Source organism: Xyrauchen texanus, chromosome 18 (assembly GCF_025860055.1).
Source record: "Xyrauchen texanus isolate HMW12.3.18 chromosome 18, RBS_HiC_50CHRs, whole genome shotgun sequence".
In the NCBI taxonomy this organism is placed as follows: domain Eukaryota; kingdom Metazoa; phylum Chordata; class Actinopteri; order Cypriniformes; family Catostomidae; genus Xyrauchen; species Xyrauchen texanus.
In genome coordinates this window covers 14731032-14750324 of record NC_068293.1, presented here as the reverse complement: position 1 = coordinate 14750324, position 19293 = coordinate 14731032, and the positions used below count along the sequence as shown (strand labels likewise).

Here is a 19293-nt window from a genome sequence, read left to right as displayed (position 1 = left end):
GTGGCAAGAAATGTGCACCTCATTCTGTTCGTGTAAAACATATGTGGTACACATTCTGTGTGAGAAATGGAGAAGGAAGGTGGAGTGGCTTCATGTGCCAACAACTGTCTAATCTGTCATGGGGAGTTTATAACTACACATCATCACCCATAATAAAAATCAGTTCGAATTATGAATATAGATTTAGATATGCTTTCAGATATTCAAATATTGTCTACAGAGATGACTTATACCATTAAGAGCTTAATGAAGTGTTAATAATAATAATAATAATAATAATAGTCAACAACATCAGACTGAAATGTGTAATTTAGCATTGTTGTAAGTTTGATTAGCACTTTTTGATAACCATCAATTGATTTTCATTTTTACTTCATGTTTGTCAAGTTCCAAATAAATAGAAAATTATACAAGAGGAAGTAGTATTAATTTATAAAGTATTTTATTCAATGACTGGATAAAAAAGGCATTATAATATGGTTATTTAATTTATAAAACCAATTTGTATTGATTTTTTAACAGTTTTTACTATATTGTGAAATATATCGTTATAGTCATACTGTATAAAATGACTGTATAAAATATCATACTGTATAAAATATAAGATTTCTGTCGGAACGCCCATCCCTAATATATATATATATATATATATACACCAATCAGCCACAACATTAAAACCAACTGCCTAATATTGTGTAGGTCCCCCTCATGCAGCCAAAACAGTGCCAGCCTGCATCTCAGAATAGCATTCTGAGATGTTATTCTTCTCACCACAATTGTACAGGGAGGTTATCCGAGTTAGAGTAGACTTTGTCCATTTGAACCAGTCTGGCCATTCTCTGTTGACCTCTCTCATCAAAAAGGCCTTTCCATCCACAGAAACTGCCCCTCTCTGGGTGTTTTTTTTGTTTGTTTTTGGCACCATTCTGAGTATATTCTAGAGACTGTTGTGTGTGAAAATCCCAGGAAATCAGCAATTACAGAAATACTCAAACCAGCCTGTCTGGCACCAACAATCATCCATGCAATTATCTAATCAGCCAATCGTGTGGCAGCAGGGAAGTGCATAAAATCCCACAGATAGGAGTCAGGAGCTTCAGTTAATGTTCACATCAACCATCAGAATGGGGTGATTTGGACCGTGGCATGATTGTTGGTGCCAGATAGGCTGGTTTGTGTATTTCTGTAACTGCTGATCTCCAGGGATTTTCACACACCACAGTCTCTAGAATTTACTCAGAATTGTGCCAAAAACAAAACACATCCAGTGAGGGGCAGTTCTGTGGACAGAAATGTCTTGTTGATGAGAGAGGTCAACAGAGAATGGCCAGACTGGTCCAAATTGACAAAGTCTACGGTAACTCAAGATAACATTTCTGTACAACTGTGGTGAGAAGAATATCATTTCAGAATGCTATTCTGAGATTCGGGTTGGTGCTGTTTTGGCGGCCCGTGGGGGACCTACACAATATTAGGCAGGTGGTTTATTATTATTATTATTTTTTTTTTTTTAACAAACCCCTAACCCCAATTATTACAATTTGGCATGTAACACGTCCCACACCTTTTGAGCATGAATTACACCTCAAATTGTGTGGTTTGTTGAGGAAAGGTATGCAATTTTTTTTATTAGTGAATGGACTAGCAATTTCCCATTGGTGGACGATAAAACAGATTTGCATTGAAGAAGGGACCCGAGGCACATCTAGGAACCACTCAGTATAGTTCACCCACATATGAAAACTTTGTCATAATATATTCACCAAGCCTATGAATTTCTTATTTCCATATAATGAAAGTGAATGGTGACTGAGGCAGTCGGCAGATCTCCTTTTGTGTTCTATGGAAGAGAGAAAGTTATATGTGTTTGGTACAACATTGAGGGTGACTGCATGAGGGCTCACATTTTCTTCAATAAATGTGAAATACCTGGTTTAAACATTTGTAGCTGTGCAGCAGATGATAGGTTGAAAAAGACACTGTAGTCTTGGTTGTGTTAACCTGAGAACAACTGTGAAACTCTCCACTTTCCTCCTTTCCAAAATGAGCAATGTGTCTGATTCAATTAAGCATTTTGTTTACTAATGGATATGCAAAGAAATCCCCTGTGGGAGGAAAGTACAGAAAAGGATGTGTGATGTAATGGAACATGCAGCATCTTCTGTCAATCATGCACAAGAGGGAGAGACAAAAATAACAACAGTACTATGCTGTGCACAAACCACTAAGGAGTAAGCAAAGTGGTAAAATGAAACATATATCAGACCTTCCTGCCTCTCTCTTTTCATCTCTCTCTCTGTCAGTTGCCGTGCTCACTAAAAGTGCTCCGAGAAGAGACTTTCAACAAAAGCTTCTGAAAAATTAATGCTCCAATTCCAACAAAGGAATGTCAAAAGCCATCCGACAAATCCCTCTTTAAAAACACTTCTATGTATAATTTATAGATCCAAAATTGTAATAAATGCCAAAAGGACAAAGGGCAATATTCAGTGAGAAGTGTGAGAGAGCTTGAAGTGGCAGGTTGTTACAAGCTTTGTGGCTCTGATGAGAAAGGTTTCTAAAACATGGCTCATGAATGTCAAAGTCATCCGTAGTGATTGCTAATTCCCCATAACTTTGTCCAACTTTACGAAAGATGGTTTAAAACATCTCCATCCAAACTGTAAAAATATAGCAAAACTTCAGTGGCTTTCTTTCGTATTATACTATAATACTGAAAGCTGTTCCATGCATTTCTTGACCACGTTCCATGCATTTCTGCTGCTGTCCAATAGAGGGAGGAATTAGCACAGCTGCCAGTGAACCACATGCTGTGAGCCCAAGCCTGCACATTTTCATTATTCCCAGAAATGTGTGTCAAAGCTTTGTTTATTGGATATTTAATTAAAGAGAAGAGCATGTTTCTAATGTTGACTCTAGAGCCAGACTCAGCAGGGCATTATGGGAAGACTCCAACAATCACTAGGCAAAAGACTGGACATTTCAGCAGCCTTTTCCCAATTTTAAAGGCACTACAGTTCTGGCTCTTGGAATGCAACAGAATTAATAAATAATCTTTCATTAAAAAGAGGAAAATAGCATGATTGCCTCATTGCCCGAGGTGCATGAAACATAGCCTTATAAGAGCACATCATTTGCTGTTCTCCTTCACTTTCTATTTGCTATGAGGTCTGGGACTCAAAGTGCAAAAATAACAGATATCGAGAATTGTATAAGAGGAACTATAACTCAGCTTTAAAGGTTTTTGTCTCCTAGGGACACAAACATTTAAGAGACTGGGTGAGGAGCAAAGAGTGAGTCTGTCAAATATTTGTGAAAAATATTAAAAAGGGATTCCCTGCAAATACTGAGGACATGCAACATTGTATATAAAGTTTGGCATCAACTCAAACTCTTTATCTAAATGTAAACATGCAGTGTTTTTTTTTTTTTTTTTTTTTTTGGAGAAGGCAGCTGACCTTGAGGCAAATGCTCATAAATGTTCAATGTTATTTTCTTGATTTCTACCAGCTATAACATTGAAAATAAAGTTAATATTTTAGAAATAAACATGGAAATGTATTATGTGGGCCCTAATGTATTGAGAAATAGCAATGAATATATCAGAGGTACCTTCATATGCTTGCCCTTTTTAGGGTTAAAATACTGCACTAACGCATTCTTATTTCTATGTGCTTTTATTTTTGTTTCATATGGATTGTGGTGTAACATACTCAAAATGTGCACTTATGACTATAGTGGGATAATCATGGGTTATTGCATTGTTATTACAGCTATATTTAGTGACTAAATCTTCTCTGCTCACCTGCAGTCAAGTTTCTCCAGCTCAAAGTGTGGGTTGAAGTTCAGGACAATGCGTTGGGACGGTTCAGGCGCTGTGATCACCCATCTGCAGTTCTGATGGGGTGGGTACTCCAGCGGGTATCCGGGTGTGGTGATGTAGCCTGCATCACTAGCATCCAAATGTCCACCACATGCCTCTGTGGAGATAAGAATTGAAAGGCATAAGATCAGTGATTCACATTCACTCAAATTATTCAACTACATGGTAAAAAGCAGTTACACACAGTTGTTCCCTAAAGCCCCGTACACACATGCAGCAACTGTATTGCTTCATGTCGCTAGTCTCTGTACTGTGAAATCGCAAGTGGGCGTTCCTACTTCTGTTGCTCCAACATTATTGGTGGACTGCACGTCTGGCAATGACGTTTGAAAATATTATCACAGATGAGATGTACTGCCATTAAAACTAAGACTTATTAGGGGGAATGGGTAGTTTAGCGAGTTTTGACGCTGACTACCGCCCCTGGAGTCGCAAGTTTGAATCCAGAGCATGCTGAGTGACCCCAGCCAGGTCTCCTAAGCAACCAAATTGGCCCAGTTGCTAGGGAAGATATAGTCACATGGGGTAACCTCCTCGTGGTTGCAATTAGTGGTTCTCACTCTCAATGTGCCACGCGGTAAGTTGTGTGTGGATCGCGGAGGGTAGCATGAGCTTCCACATGCTGTGAGTCTCTGCGGTGTCATGCATAGTGAATCACGTGATTAAGATGCGCGGATTGACTGTATCAGAAGCAGAGGCAACTGAGACTTGTTCTCCACCACCCGGACATACTAAGTAGTGGGAATTGGGCATACCAAATTGGGAGAAAAAGGGAGAAAATAATACAAATACATAAAGACTTATTTCTAATTTTGACAATGAATCAGTTTTCTTGTCCCTAAATATGCACATACTGCAAGGGAGAGTGTTTTATATGTACTGAAGCAGTGCTCATTCCATCATATCATAAAAGATGAATAATCTATCAATGTACAAATCAAACTCATACAGAATGCTGACAACTTATTTCCCACACATTATTTTATATTAAAGTATATCAATGCATGTTGTTACAAACAAATCAGAGAACAGTGAAATCGCTCACAGAAACATCACAACGCTGCTCAGTCTAAACTTCGATGCCATTATCTCAAAGGACACCCACTGATACCCTCTTTCCTCCTATTGGTTGTTGCTCCTGAAAGTCCCTCCTCATTTGCATAAAGTTAAACTTTCTCAACTTTGTTGTGTCGCTCGCCATGCCCATATCTAGTCACCAAAGGTCGCACTTGTGTACGGGGCTTAAGAGGCTGTTTCTACCTGACATGACCCTTAAAAATGACTTTTATTAGTGCAACCTGATGTTTTCATGTTGAATAAGTCATGGTAAACATTATTTTGACTTTACTGTACATTTTTTAGGTTTTTACCATTTTCTACCATGATTACTGGTCATTGTTCAGTTGACTGAAGTAATTCAATACACGTGAATCAATGTGATACAAATGATTCTAATTGATTTAAAGGAAACTGCTGACCTCAGCCAGCCAATAAGCTAAAAAGCTTTATTCAGTGTCCATTCGTGTAATTCAAATCAACAGAAACTGTACAAGTAAACAATATGCTTTGTGGCCAGTGTCAAATATGCCTGTCCCAGCAGCCAAACTCAATCATAGTCAACATCTAGCATACAACTGTATCACTCACAAGCAGTCTGCAAACATTACGACATAATCTTCAATTTTATCAGCCTCTCTTCACAATAACCACTCTATCACACAGGGCAAACTATTATGGACAGGAAGTGTGTCTGCATGAGGTGAGAGATCAACCCAATGCCGTGAGTAGTCCAGTGATCAGCCACAAAGATGCCTTTCTGTGCGGATAATACAAACAGATAGTGTGCTCTTTCTCTCTCTCCCCTGCCTGTGTTTGTCATTCTATTCCTGAACAAGCTCTCGGCTCCCACAGCTCAAATAATTGATATGGCTCTCATTCATTATTGCTCTGATTGCACAGCTGTTTAACCTCTGCTATAGTGTTACCGTGTCAGTGAGTACCGTACACACATGTTCATGGAGAGGCAGGGTATAAATGTTTAAGGTACAGAGGCACTGAATGATTCAGATTAGATGCAGTGTAGCGACTTTGCTAAACTGGAGGTGGGCCTATGCTTCAAATTCCTAAAAGATAAGCAACTCAACTGAATTTATGAAATGGATAATTTTTTTTAAAGAACTCGCCGGTTACAGTAAATCAGCAATGTGGTGTGCAGGCGAACACATGGTAACTCGAAACCACTGTGCTGCCGTTACTTGAAATACACAACAAATACAGCGCAACCAGCATGCACAGAGCTGATGTTCCAGCGTCATGCATAGTGGCCCGGTGGGGACACTGGGAAGCAGTTCATAGGAAGTAAGAGATTTGATTGACAGTTTGAGGTCTGTGGCTGGTTTCCACAAAGCATTCTGTGAACAATTACAACTAATCTGTATTTCACACTTAATCTCTCACAGATTCACTCACTTCAGTCGGAGAACAAGATGGTTGGTTGTTTTAATTAAATGAGTTTAGTTAAAAATGAATAATGTTTTGAGTTAAATTAAGAAATGAAATAATTTAAATGTTAAGCAAAATGTTACCATTCACTTTAATTGCATCTTTTTGTTTTCTCCATATAATGAAAGTGAATGGAGACTGAGGCTAACATTCTGCCTAACATATTTTGTGTTCCAAAAGGAAAGTCATACGGGTTTGGAACAACATGACGGTTTCCGCTAAATTAATTATTCCTATAAGATCAACGGCTCACTGCAACTACACCAGGAAAAAAGCACCTTAATCCTGAAACCCAGTAGACCAATCACATTTCCTCACTCTGACATGGTTCCTTGTCCAATATTGAACAGGGGAATGACACCAGCTGCTTGCAGTGCAACAGAATTTCAAATGTTGACATTTGGAAAGCTATTACAACAACAGAGGTGAGCAAAGTGCTGGGCTGGATTTAAAACCCACCTGGCCCCCAATTAAATGCAGCCAACAACAGGAAACAAGACACACTTCAGGAAATGATAACAAATCAAGCACCACTAAACATGAATAAATAATGCAATCCCACATCAAATGACAAATTAAATTCTGAACAGCCAAAAAAGAGCTGAATTCGAGAGTTTGCTTGTGAACTATTTTATATGATAATATGCAACACTATAACACCTCCTGGAGGCTGAAACTGAACAATCCTACCATCTCAACACTTTCTCATATGGTCTGGGCCTGTTTGAATGTGTATGAGTGTGCATGCAGAAAGAGGAGGAGGGTCGACAGGCTGACGGGTCTCATTAGGTGTTCTTCCTCTCTAGGCCTCCGTAGAACTGGTCTGTCAGTGCAGAGATTCATTTCCGCTCTGAGCAGGGAGAGATGGAGTCAGGGAGAGAGAGATACTGCAGTAGTGTTGTTTTGTGTGCGGTGGCCTCATGAATTATTGTGTCTGTGCTGCTAAAGGAGTCTATCCATCTACAGTCTCTGCCACATGCTATCACAGCAGTACGCAGCCCTGATGACTGGGCCAGAGTCAACACCCTGTGTGTGTGTGTGTGTGTGTGTGTGTGTGTGTGTGTGTGTGTGTGTGTGTGTGTGTGTGTGTGTGTGTGTGTGTGTGTGTGTGTGTGAGAGAGAGAGAGAGAGAGAGAGAGAGAGAATGAGATTTTGTCTGTGTTTGCTGTTTTGTGGGTGATTTGATGTGCTGCAAATACAGGTGGTAGTTACATCCACTGGGTGTTGGGAAACATACAGGTAGTATACAGGTAGTATTAGTATACGTAATACTTTTACAACATGTATTTATCTTGATTCATGTTAATTTATACATATAGTTTTACATTTTTATCGTTAAAAGATTAGTTCAGCAGTATGAACTAACAAAATACACCAAACTAAAGTATATTTACAAATTTTTTCATGATTAGTTTATGATACCTAATGCATTAACTATTGTTAATTTATAGAATCTAATTGTAAAGTGTTATTCTAGATCATTCTGGCTTTTCCAGTTATGCTTGAGCATTTTAGAATTGGCTTGGGGAGATTGATGAATGATAAACTATTGCTGTAGGACTGTGTGTTGGCTCACTGAAGAAGCTCTAAGCTTAAGTCATATTAAGGCCCACACTAAAGCAGAACATCACACTGCTCAATAGAAACTGAATCTACTTTTGCCAATAGAACTACTTCGATTCACAAAATCAAATCTTGCTTGAACCAATCAATAACTTTCATTGTATCACAGGTCAATACTATCTTCCATCCTCACTTAACCTAAGACTTGGCACACAAACGCTCACTATTCTGCACAACCTTATAGTCAGCTTGGCGTTCTGCTGAGTACACAAAACAGCAGCCACAGATCTCAGTCTGTCAGAGCTTCCGGTGTAGGCACACTCAGTTTGTCAACCCTGCACCTTTTTTCTCTTTACTCTCTTCAGATGCAAGACACCTCTCCCCGCCTCACTTCCTGCAGGATTGAGGATGCTGCCGGTAGGAAGGCCTGCCGCCGGCCCCGTTGCTTCAGGACTACAAGTAACTGTAAACGGTGCTGAGCAGGTAGGTGGGGGAATAAGAATGGAACTGCATTATTTATGGCTTTCAGGCTTGTTTTGAATTTCATCCCAATAGCACTGTTTCAGCACTTTTACAGCGCCTGCCATACAAGAGTGAGCGACCGTGTGCCTGCACATTTGCTGGCACGAATACAAATATCTGACCTTCTTCTAGCTGATTTACAGGCCTATTTTCTGCTGAGGGAATGCTAATATTACCCATTACAAGAAAAAAAGTGGGTAGACATGACAACAAACTGCAGTAATTTCCATAATGGCTGTTGTTTGTAGAGATTATGTGCATTTATCCAATTAAAATTGATAACAAATTACAAAAACATGTGTGATTCTAATTGGGTCTGTTGCTCAAAATAGAGCTTTTTTGTGTGTGTGTGTGTGTGGGGGGGGTTCAATGTGTTTTGTTAAACTGAAGTTAAACTGTGAAGTTCAATGGTTTTGTGAGTTAAGTATGGTGAACAAGTATTGTTCACCAGAACTGTGCAGACGTGGCATGTTCTGCATAGGGCACAGGAATACATGCAATTTGAAGAAATTACTCAGCAGGCATGGAAAGCATTGCTCTGGTCTAATCTGCAGTGTTTGTGTATCAAACCCTCTGATAGACCGGAGGCTTGCGGTACACTGAGTACCTCACACACAAAGAGGTTGCCAAAACTCAACATCTGCCTTTCATCAGTGTCAACAGTATAAAGGGCTCAGAGGAGGTGCTGCTGGACGAAACCTAACTCCACACACACACACACACACACACACACACACACACACACATACACATACAAGGTGAGGATCTAACAGATGTCAACCAGGTGACTCACATTAAGAGCTGAATGAACAGCTTAGTGGGAACCAAGAAGTGAAAATCAGAACCAATTGTCTTTAAAATCAAAGACTTTTGCATGGAAAATGAAATAAGCTCGAGGCCACCGAACAGCAGAAAAGGAACATGACAAATGGGCTTAGCAGGGATCCGATGAAACTTTAAAGAGATCCCATTCACTCCATACGCCACGGAATACAACCAGCGCCAGGAGAGAATTGCTCTCATATTGCCCTAGAAATGCAGCATGACACGAAGCAGCCCCCATCAGCAGACTGATGTACTAAACCATGCAAAGCCCGATTTGGTAGCTGTACTTTCTCTGGAGCATGTTGATGGCTGGTGATGCTCTGCAGGTGGTCAGGTGTGTCTGCACAGCTGCATAAGCATGTAATCAATCGCAGCGTTGACTGCAGGCACAGGTGAACAAAGCTTTGCCAACAGCACGCTCTCTGCGCTAGCACCCATAAGCACACCAGGAAAATATGGAATAGCATGTGGACACATTATTTCCAGGCTCAAACATGTTGATTACTGTCATCTACAGCCTTCCAAACATGCCTCATCTGCTCTACAGTCATAACCACCGCCACAGGCGAGGAGCTGGAAAATATCTGCGGCTGACTGGCAGAAGTCAATAAGGTTTCTCATTTTCACTGAGTGAACATCAGCTGATTAATAGCTGTTATTTCATCACAGTGATAAGACACTTAGAGCTCAGCAATTCTGCCTTATTATATTTTCCCTGCATAGGGTTTCTCTTACTGACTTCCCCCCCTATGGTCTAGCATGTGTTTCATCAGCTACTGAATCCAGCTCACTTCAGCAGGGCTGAAGTCCCAGCAGTAGATGTTTAAGCCATTCTCTCTCTCTCTCCTAATCATTCAACCATCTGATTCAGTAAGTCTGGAGCTTAAATGGACTAATTAAGGCACTGTTGTTGAGTTGGAAAGATAGCTGAGCTTTCAGAAGGACCCCCGTGGAAAACTCTTTCTCGGATCAGGTGCAGATCTGTTGTGTCTGGCAGCACTGCCTTACACATTTGGTTGGAAAATAAAGCTCACTTTAGTCCAAAATAACTTTAGTGGAGTAAAAAATAAATGTAATAAGAGCACACAGGATAATTGTTTTACAAAACCACAAATGACCAAAAACCAAACAAAATAACTGAGGAAAATAAGTGTTCTGAAATGAGATTTGAAGAAGAATGATTCACACTTTATATTACAGAGTTCATTGTGTATTTTCAAGGGCGTAGATGTGGCTTGATCATTGGGGGGTGGTTACAGTATGAATCATGGTATAAATAAAGTGTGTGTCCATCCTGGAATCTACGCCCCTGACATGTAATATGTATACCTTCAATACTGTAAGATAAAAAGTTACCATTAATTAATAAGACAAAAATGTACATTTGAAAGTGAACAACAGAATCGCTAAATGTGGATTATTACACGGAGCCCCTTCATGACCACTGGCAATAGGTTTCAGACATGAGACAGAAGATAGATACACAGAAGAGTCTGTGAAAGCTAAGTTATAATTTACACACATGTTTATTCATTCATAAAAGCCCAGTCTAAGCAATATTTGTGTCCAAAACTTCCTTACTATATGAATTAACCAGGTTAATGTAAATCTCGGAAAAATGGAAACTATATTATCCTTCCCCATCTTCAGCTGTTTATTTTAAAGATTTGCAAGACGCATCTCCATCAGTGGTTGAAAAGAGCTTTATGAGTTAGTTTAACTTAAGACAGATTGGATATTCTGTCTTTAAATCGAGAAACACTTGAAAGGAGTGTTAAAAGAAAACAAAGAAAAAGCCAACTAAAGCTACTAAAACGTTTAAATAATAATAATCTTGCATACACATGCAACCGTGCATAGGCCGATTGGTATATTTGTTCATTGTATACAAATTGTCTTTATGAGTCCCTGAAGGTGCCATCATCTGCCCACGGCTGCACAAATACAGTCGTCAAGACTAAGTAACCATGACACGGGACACTATGACAAGAAAAACATCAGTAAATTATGGGTTATGACCCTGTACGACAAAAATATTTCAAGTGCATTATAATAGGTGAATAGAAAAAGAACTGACATTTCATTTAGTGTAAACACGTCCCGTTCATGTCAAAATTATCAGTGTGAAGAGAATCTGCTGTGCAATTTACTCCGGACTCTGTATATTGCGTTTGTGGGGAAAATACCTTAAATTATAATAATGAATGGAGTGCATTACATAGCTACTTAAAAATGGATAGAAGTGTGTAAAAAGAGTGCTATATGGAGCGCGGCGTTTGTCTGAGCTCATGCCGAGCGCGCGTCACCTCCAGCGGGGATGACACTGGCTGCGCGCGCGGGGAGCTTTCACACATAACCTGATTTAAACCTGTTTCAACTATTTATATAAGAGACTCTTTAGTCTAATCTGGTGTGGATTTTATCAGTTTGGTTTTGATCTTTTTGTTGTTGTCTTTTTCTGTTTTTTTTCTTTTCTTTTTTTTTTTTTTTTTTGGGGTAAAAAAAGTGTTTAATATGGCAAGTTTGCAGATTGGTGTCTGTCAATTCTAAGGTACGATACCAAAATTCAATGCAATTCGATATAAACGATACAAAACTGAAATATATAAATAATATGGTATCTGTGTCTTGGGCAATTCAAATGGCTACAATTGACAAACGTGTACTGATTCAGGAAAAGGCAAAAATGAAGATATGGCAAAAACAACAAAAGCTTACCTTCTTCACCATAAACTAAAGCCGATAAACACAAGACAAGTAAAGATCCAGAGAGCTTTGTGAATAAATCCATCTTTTCTGGGTGAATATTCACCCAGTGCGTGAAGTCGAAATGGTGAGAGCTTTAAGTTCTTCTGGTGTTGTTTTAAAAATGTTCTAGTACACTAATGTATCCACTGAGAACAGCTCGTGTCTTGAGTCTGATAACAATTTATTCTGTTTGACGACCCGCCTGTTTTCTCAATACGCTTCAAATGTTGGATGTGTAAATTCAACCCGGACTTTTCAGTTTAACGTCTCCGAAACATAGTGGCTATTATATCCTAAACAGAAGCGACACCAATGAAACAAAACAACCGGATAAAACTAAATAACTTTCTCTTTACAAGCAAGAGTTCGGACAGAAAATATATTTCTGAGGGCTTGATTTCCTCGAGCTGCGCGTGGAGTGTCTGAGCGGGTCTCGCGCCTTCAAATCCAAGTGACAATAAGCGTTTTCCTGTTCTCTTTCCACCAGAATCCACTACCAGGCACTCTATCTCGCATGGGAAACCCTACTCATGGCGAAAACTGTCAGAAAAGGCCGCTCGGATCAGATATTTCGTGAAACGTATCCGTAATTGAAGTCTAGTGATAGAGATCCTCCGCGCGCTGTCTCTACGCTGCTCCTTTGACACTGCGCGTCTGTGCGTTTGAGCCCTGAGTCTCGAGCGGCAGCAGCATGTGGATGTAATAGCATTAAGGACAGGCGCAGCTATCGCATTACAGTCAGCACCTCGGCCCGCCTCTCACGTCTCTGATTAAAGACGAGCCACTCGCTTTAGTCCCGGAGTTACGCTATAAAAATGCGAGAGAGAGAGAAACAGAAGTGCCCACAGCCACACGGTCTCGTCAAACGCTATGGCTGTGTGAAACCACACTCTGGTTTCGAGAGTTTCTTGAAAGTGGTGGACGATGTATGCTGATAATAACAATGCTAGATATAGCGATAACATAAGAGAACAACAGAGGGAAACTGTTGCAATGATGGTAATTATGTATAAGTTGCCATTATGTTGAATCTTCGATGCATGATTGATTCCAGAATTGATTCCATTTTTTCATCATTTACTCACATCCACTCAAACTTGTATGCCTTTCTGTCTTCCGCAGAACACAAAATAACATATTTAAATGGCGATATAATGTCTGTCCATATAATGCCAGTGAATGGTGACTAAATATCTAAGCTCCACAAAGCACATAAAGGCAGCATAAAATAAATCTATACGACTCCAGTGGTTTAATCCATGTCTTCAGAAGTGATCCAGTCGATTTTGGGTGAGAACAGACCATAATATAACTTATTTTGTACTATAAATGTTGACAGCAGTCTTCTTGGGGATCATGACTTCAAGCTCGATTACACTTCCTAGCACTATCTAGCGCTCTGCCCATGCATCAAGTACTAGGAGGAGTAATCATGTTTAAAATCATGATCATTCCTAAAGACTGCAACAGCAAGATGTACAGCAATAATGAGTTACCTTTTGTTCTGTTCATACCTCAAATTGATTGTGTCACTTCATAAGACTGAGTTGTATGGATTATTCTTATGCTGCCTTTATGTGTATTTTGGAGCTTGGAAACTTGGTCAACATTCACTTGCATTGTATGGACAAACAGACATCATATTTCCTTTAAATTTCTCAGTTTGTGTTCTGCAGAAGAAAGTCATACTAGTTTAAGACAACAATGGTGAGTAAATGATAAGAGAATTATAATTTTTGGGTCAACTATTCCTTTAAGTTTGAAAACTGAAAATGCTGAGTTGAGCAAGGTTATAGATATATGGCATTGTGCATGGTAATGTGTGGCTGAAGTTGAATTAATGCAAATGTTTTTGACAGCAAGTCAAGAATGGTCAACAAAGGTATAGGGGTCAAACACCAAGCAAAAATGCAAAAAGCTGAAACAATCCAACGTTAAATATACCATAAAAATTTGTATTTGACTGAAACAGAAAACGTCCGTTTTCTTTTTCTTTCTTTCTTGTGACTGATGCATTGTTGAAAAATACCCACACGCACAATCAATCACTCTCTCAAAGTTAAAATAAGTACAGCAGAAAGTTGTGGTAGGATATGTTTTTATTTTGAGGAGGGCACAGTCCCTGTAAGAAAGTAAGTAAGCTCTGCCCATCCACAAGTAGTCCTTTAATTTAGGACTCCAGCACACAGCAACACATATGAAGACATGACAGAAATTAGATATTAAGCTACAGCAGGAGGTTATAGGGTTTAGACAGAACAGCGCTGTGGACTTAACCTCATCAAACACACTGCAAACATTAAAGCCACTATAATCAACATGAGGAACCCAAGCTCCTAGCTATATTCTTGTGCATACGGTAGATCTCTGATCCACCCAACACAGGGCCAATGAGGGCCCCACTCTCCCTATAACTACTGTACAGTGGCCTTAATGACACAGCATTTCCCTGCAAGAGCCCGAAATAAACTTCTCCCTTTTCAACCATCACTGCTAGGCGCTCTGCAGACACTGTGACAGCAGGCAGCTGGGGAAGTTTTGCTCTGCTTTGATGACTTTCAGTCTCAGGTCATGTTTTATTGAAGTCAGATGATGTGTTGTGCCACACCTTAGCTGTTAATGTTGAGAATAATATTAGGGAAATGGAAACTGCAGAAAACATACATTTGCTTTCAATACACTGGACTTTTCTTCATCATCACCAACAAGTCACAGATATGTTTCACAGATCAGCTCGACAACACCACAATGACAGCCCGTATGCTCTTATCTCTCTGAGAGTAGCCTACTGACTCCATCTCTCAGCATTAGAGACCACTGCATTGTTTGACCTGGGAGTTTATACCTGTCAACAGTTATACTTGATAAAGGTCACTCCATTACACTGTCTTCAGACCAGTCCTGCAGTGTCACCTATCGTGGCTGAGGTTTGAGTGTTTAGGTTACGAGGACTGGTCTTGGATCAGCACAAAATAACGGCTTCTCTTTGAAGTGTTGACAGGCCTGGCCTGAGCTGTCCACACACACCTCGACCCACAGCAGACCAGCGATCATCCATCTTATAGTCTAATGGCAGGCTGAGCATGAAGAGATCTCAGTAGAACAGTGGAGCCTCTGTGTGTGGTGGTGAGGATATCTGCACTCTCAGCCTCACAGGGGAAAGTGTTGAGTGTGTGTGTGTGTGTGTGTGTGTGTGTGTGTGTGTGTGTGTGTGTGTGTGTAAGCGCTGAGGTTCCTGCAGGCAGGAAAGTCCCTGCTGCGGTCCCTGCAGTGGCTCTACTTCATCTTCCATAAGCTTTCATGCTCAAGAACTGCTTGAGCCAAAAAGCAGCCAATGTTGACACATCTGCTTGTTTACAGCTACTACTATAGCCTTTTACTTCTGGATATTTTGCACAGATTAACACCCAGATCCAATTACCTTTGCTAAGCAAAGCCCTGGAGCTATATAGTGTACCACTGCTGGAACGGGCAACTGCTTGCCGCCCGAAGTGGGGCAGACAGTTTTTGATGATGTACAGGGCCTGGTGCAGATCTAAATTGGAACCACTGAATCTTTTTTTCTATGGATATAAATGTAGACATACAGCAGATAACAGTGTTTACATGGAAGATGAATAGCGAATGAGATAGTGTCCCTGCTCTCCCTCTCAACTCTTATCAACAAAGGTTCAAGCATTTCGCAGAGAGAGACCACATGCTCACTCAAGCCAAGTCAATAATGAGGACTTTTAATTCATAGTGTTCCAAAGAAAGCAAGCCAAATCATAACCTTGAATTAATCACTTTCGTATAAGTCAAGGCCGAAACATACTCTATGCAAAATATGTGATCAAAGGCACTTCTTGCTGCACAAGCTCAATTTCGTGCATTGCTGTGTTCCGAAATTTGTCAGACTGCAATTCAAAACATTACGCAAGTATATGCTGCAGTATTAAGGTTGCCACAAGGGGTGCTAGAGCAGACATTAACGTGAACTTCGAAGTGTTTTTTCTCTTTTAAGTCAACTACTGTAATGGCAGAGGAACAGTTTGAAGGGAATATTGCTGAGAAAGTAAGTCTATATATTTATAGCAACTTGCCTGAATAATAACGTAAGTTGTTAAATAAGTATGTTTAAATAATAGAATAATAATCATTCAAAGGCATAGTATACCCGAGAAGGAAACATTTCTCATAATTTACTTACACTCATGCCATCCCCAATGTTTTTTTTAAAAAAGCACATAGAGGCAGAATAAAAGTAATCCATAATCCAGTGGTTAAACCCATGTCTTCAGAAGCGATATGATAGGTGTGGAGAAGAAAGATCAATATTTAAGTCCTTGTTTTACTATAAATCTCCACTTTCAAACAGCCCTCCTAAGTGCCCTTCTCAAGAGTTCTTCTTCTTTTGTTTTTGATGATTCACATTGTTCGTGCATATTGCCACCTACAGGTCAGGGAGGTCAATTTATAGTAAAACAGGACATATATTGATCTGTTTCTCACCCACACCTATCATATCACTTCTGAGGACATGGATTAAACCACTGTCGTAAGGATTATTTTTATGCTCCATTTATGTACTTTTTGTAGCTTCAAATTTTTGGCCACCATTCACGTGCATTGTACAGTGTAGACCTACAGAGCTTAACTATTCTTCTAAAAATCTTAATTTGTGTTCTGGAGAAGAAATATGTCTCACAAATCTGAGATGGTATGAGGGTGAGTATATGATAAGATCATTTTTATTTTTGGGTGAACTATCCCTTTAACGACAAACATTTAATGGTAACTCTATCTCTCGTTTGAGTACTGAGGTTTGTTACCACCACAGTAACACAAGAACTCACGTTAAGCATGTTCAACCAGACCGTGCATACTTGTGTAAAGTATGTTTTTGATCTAATGTAGCAACACACATATGAAAATAAACACACTGTTAGTCTCTCTTGTAGGTCTCTTTAATTAACTGAACTTTCCTTTCCTCCTAAGTACAGTACATCAGTATATAAACAGTACATATATATTAGCAGCTCTCTAAAGCGGAGCTTCGCTCTGCTGCTGAAACATAGCTTTGCACATTTACTGGTGACATAGACACTTCCAATCAGCCTGTACCCATGTTCTGGTGACCCTTTGAGTTATGTTTGCTTCTCGATTTCACCCACTGCACACACACAAACATCCAAACCCAGTAATCATATCTATCCTCTCTGATCTGCCTGTTTGTGTACAGAAGTTGCGCTGGGTGAAGTAAACCTACATCTGAACGCAGTAGATCTTAGGCCCAGGTGTCTGCAGGAGTGGCCTTTTATTTCTCTGTTTACTCCTGCGTGTCAGCTGTGGTCACCTCTGGAGTGATTATCACTGCATGTTGAAGCGGTGTCCTGGGGTTCATACAGAAGTATAGTGGTGGAGGAAACTGTGCTTCTCATTATCCACAAAGCCATCCAACTCCCACAAGGCCTTTTCATCTCCACATGCTCACATGCATTAAACCAGCCCAAAGATATACCCAGTTACCAGCAGAGAACAGGAGGCCATTGGATGCTTTGGCCCTTGCTAATACTGTAACCTTTTAAATAAGTGTAGAATTGAATTGGTCTCCGAATATTACTTCATCAGCCACTCATATTGCGTTTTAATGGTCAAGGTGTCTCAAGCAATCATCACAACTATTGTTACAGATGCAATTATTCTGATTTTTAACAGAATTAATTAAATAATTAAATTCAAAAGCATCATCATTATCAGAGGGCCTGCATATTCCCTACATGTGTCCTTTTATGTAAACTTTGGATACTTGATGCAGTTCACCTTTGAACCATGAGGGGGCAGGTGTCTGCCAAGGGAGACAGATAAATGCATTGCTGGATCTAGGAACAGAAGAATTTAAGCCTTTAGATAAAACACTCTCATCATACTTAACGTTAATGTTTAAGTTTGTGCTTAATCAAAATCATATAACTAATGGGTGGCAGTCTGTGTAGAATTCATTAAGGCAGAATTTTAGCTTATAAGAGGCTGAATTTACTCAGATCACTGTGGACTTGATATCCATATGATATCTAAACCTGATGAATCACGACGAGAAATGATATTCAGTCATTTCTAATTATCTTCTCAATAGCTAATTTTTCAATGCGTCGTTCACCCCCTCCAGGATACGATATATTAACTATGGCATGCTGTATATCTGTAAACACAATTTCTTTTTCTTTGATTTGGGATTTAATTTCGTAATCACTGCATATACCCATCTCTCATTTGTATGACATAAACTGCAGGCACGTATTTGTGTGGGACTGAATGAGCTGTAAATGAACAGGCACTGTAAAGTGAAAGGGAACATTCATTCTCTGCAGCACATAGACAATTGTCGTTTACCTCCTGATCTTAGTTTTAATTACATAACACCAAAACGGCAGAATCTCAGAACCATAAAACAACACATATTTGCACACACGTTGTAAGTGAAATGCATGGGGTGAGCTCACTCATTGCCTGTAAAGTCGATCACTGATGGGTTTCTCCCCACATCTCAAACACTGGTCATTGATAAGCCTGGGGGTCAGAGGCCAGGGTTTCTAACACTGATAAGGCAGTCTGTGGAATCCCATTGAGCTGATTGGGATCTAAGCAAGCACAGAGACCAGAGAATGTGAAGGAACACTGATCAAACACTGAGGTCTCCTCCCTCTCACTCTTCCTTATTCCTTAGTTTGGTGGTCTCCTTTAGAGCTACTTATCTGCAACTCACAAATGCCACATTTATGCCTCATCTTTCTCATCCATTCTCTTGGGTTTCTGTCTTTTTCTCTAATTACGTGTTTAGAACTAACTTGCCCATCTGTGTTCAGGTCTACCGACTGTTTACTGTAAATATAGCCAGCAGGAACACTGCATGACTGACAAATAGGTGATTGTACTCAGAGAAGAGGGTCTTCACGCTTTTCCCCTAGACCAGACCTTTAATTGAATGCATAAGCAGAGGGATATTTCACCCACCAAAAAGAGAATTCTGAAAAACAAAACAAAAATCTTTCTCCTGTATACAACAGCCAGAGCCTGTCAAGCTCCAAATATGATAAAAGAGCAGTCTATATGTCTTACCCACTATTTAAGCAATACCACGCGAGCAAGAGTGCAATATGGCCCTACATCAGCACGGCTGTGATTTGGCCGTAGGCCGAGTGCTGTTGGTAATCACAGCCGTGCTGATTTAGGGCCATATAGCACAATTGCAAGAGTACAGTCACACAAAA

General features: G+C 39.9%; 1 protein-coding gene across 3 annotated transcripts in view; it reads right to left on the bottom strand.

Moving 5' to 3' along the window:
* Window positions 1-12743, bottom strand: part of LOC127658566 (neuropilin-2-like) — a 96281-nt gene extending 83538 nt beyond the window's left edge. For 2 of the 3 annotated variants that reach the window (XR_007972406.1, XR_007972407.1), the window contains exons 1-2: window positions 12014-12743; window positions 3806-3980 (exon numbers count right to left, since the gene is read on the bottom strand). Coding sequence is in view for 1 of the 3 variants with exons in the window: in XM_052147925.1 (XP_052003885.1) it covers window positions 3806-3980; window positions 12014-12086 (248 nt within the window). In the remaining 2 variants the exon portion in view is untranslated. The remainder of the gene's footprint in view (window positions 1-3805; window positions 3981-12013) is intronic. The other variant, XM_052147925.1, reaches the window with a different exon arrangement.
* Between the last annotated feature and the right edge of the window lie 6550 nt (window positions 12744-19293).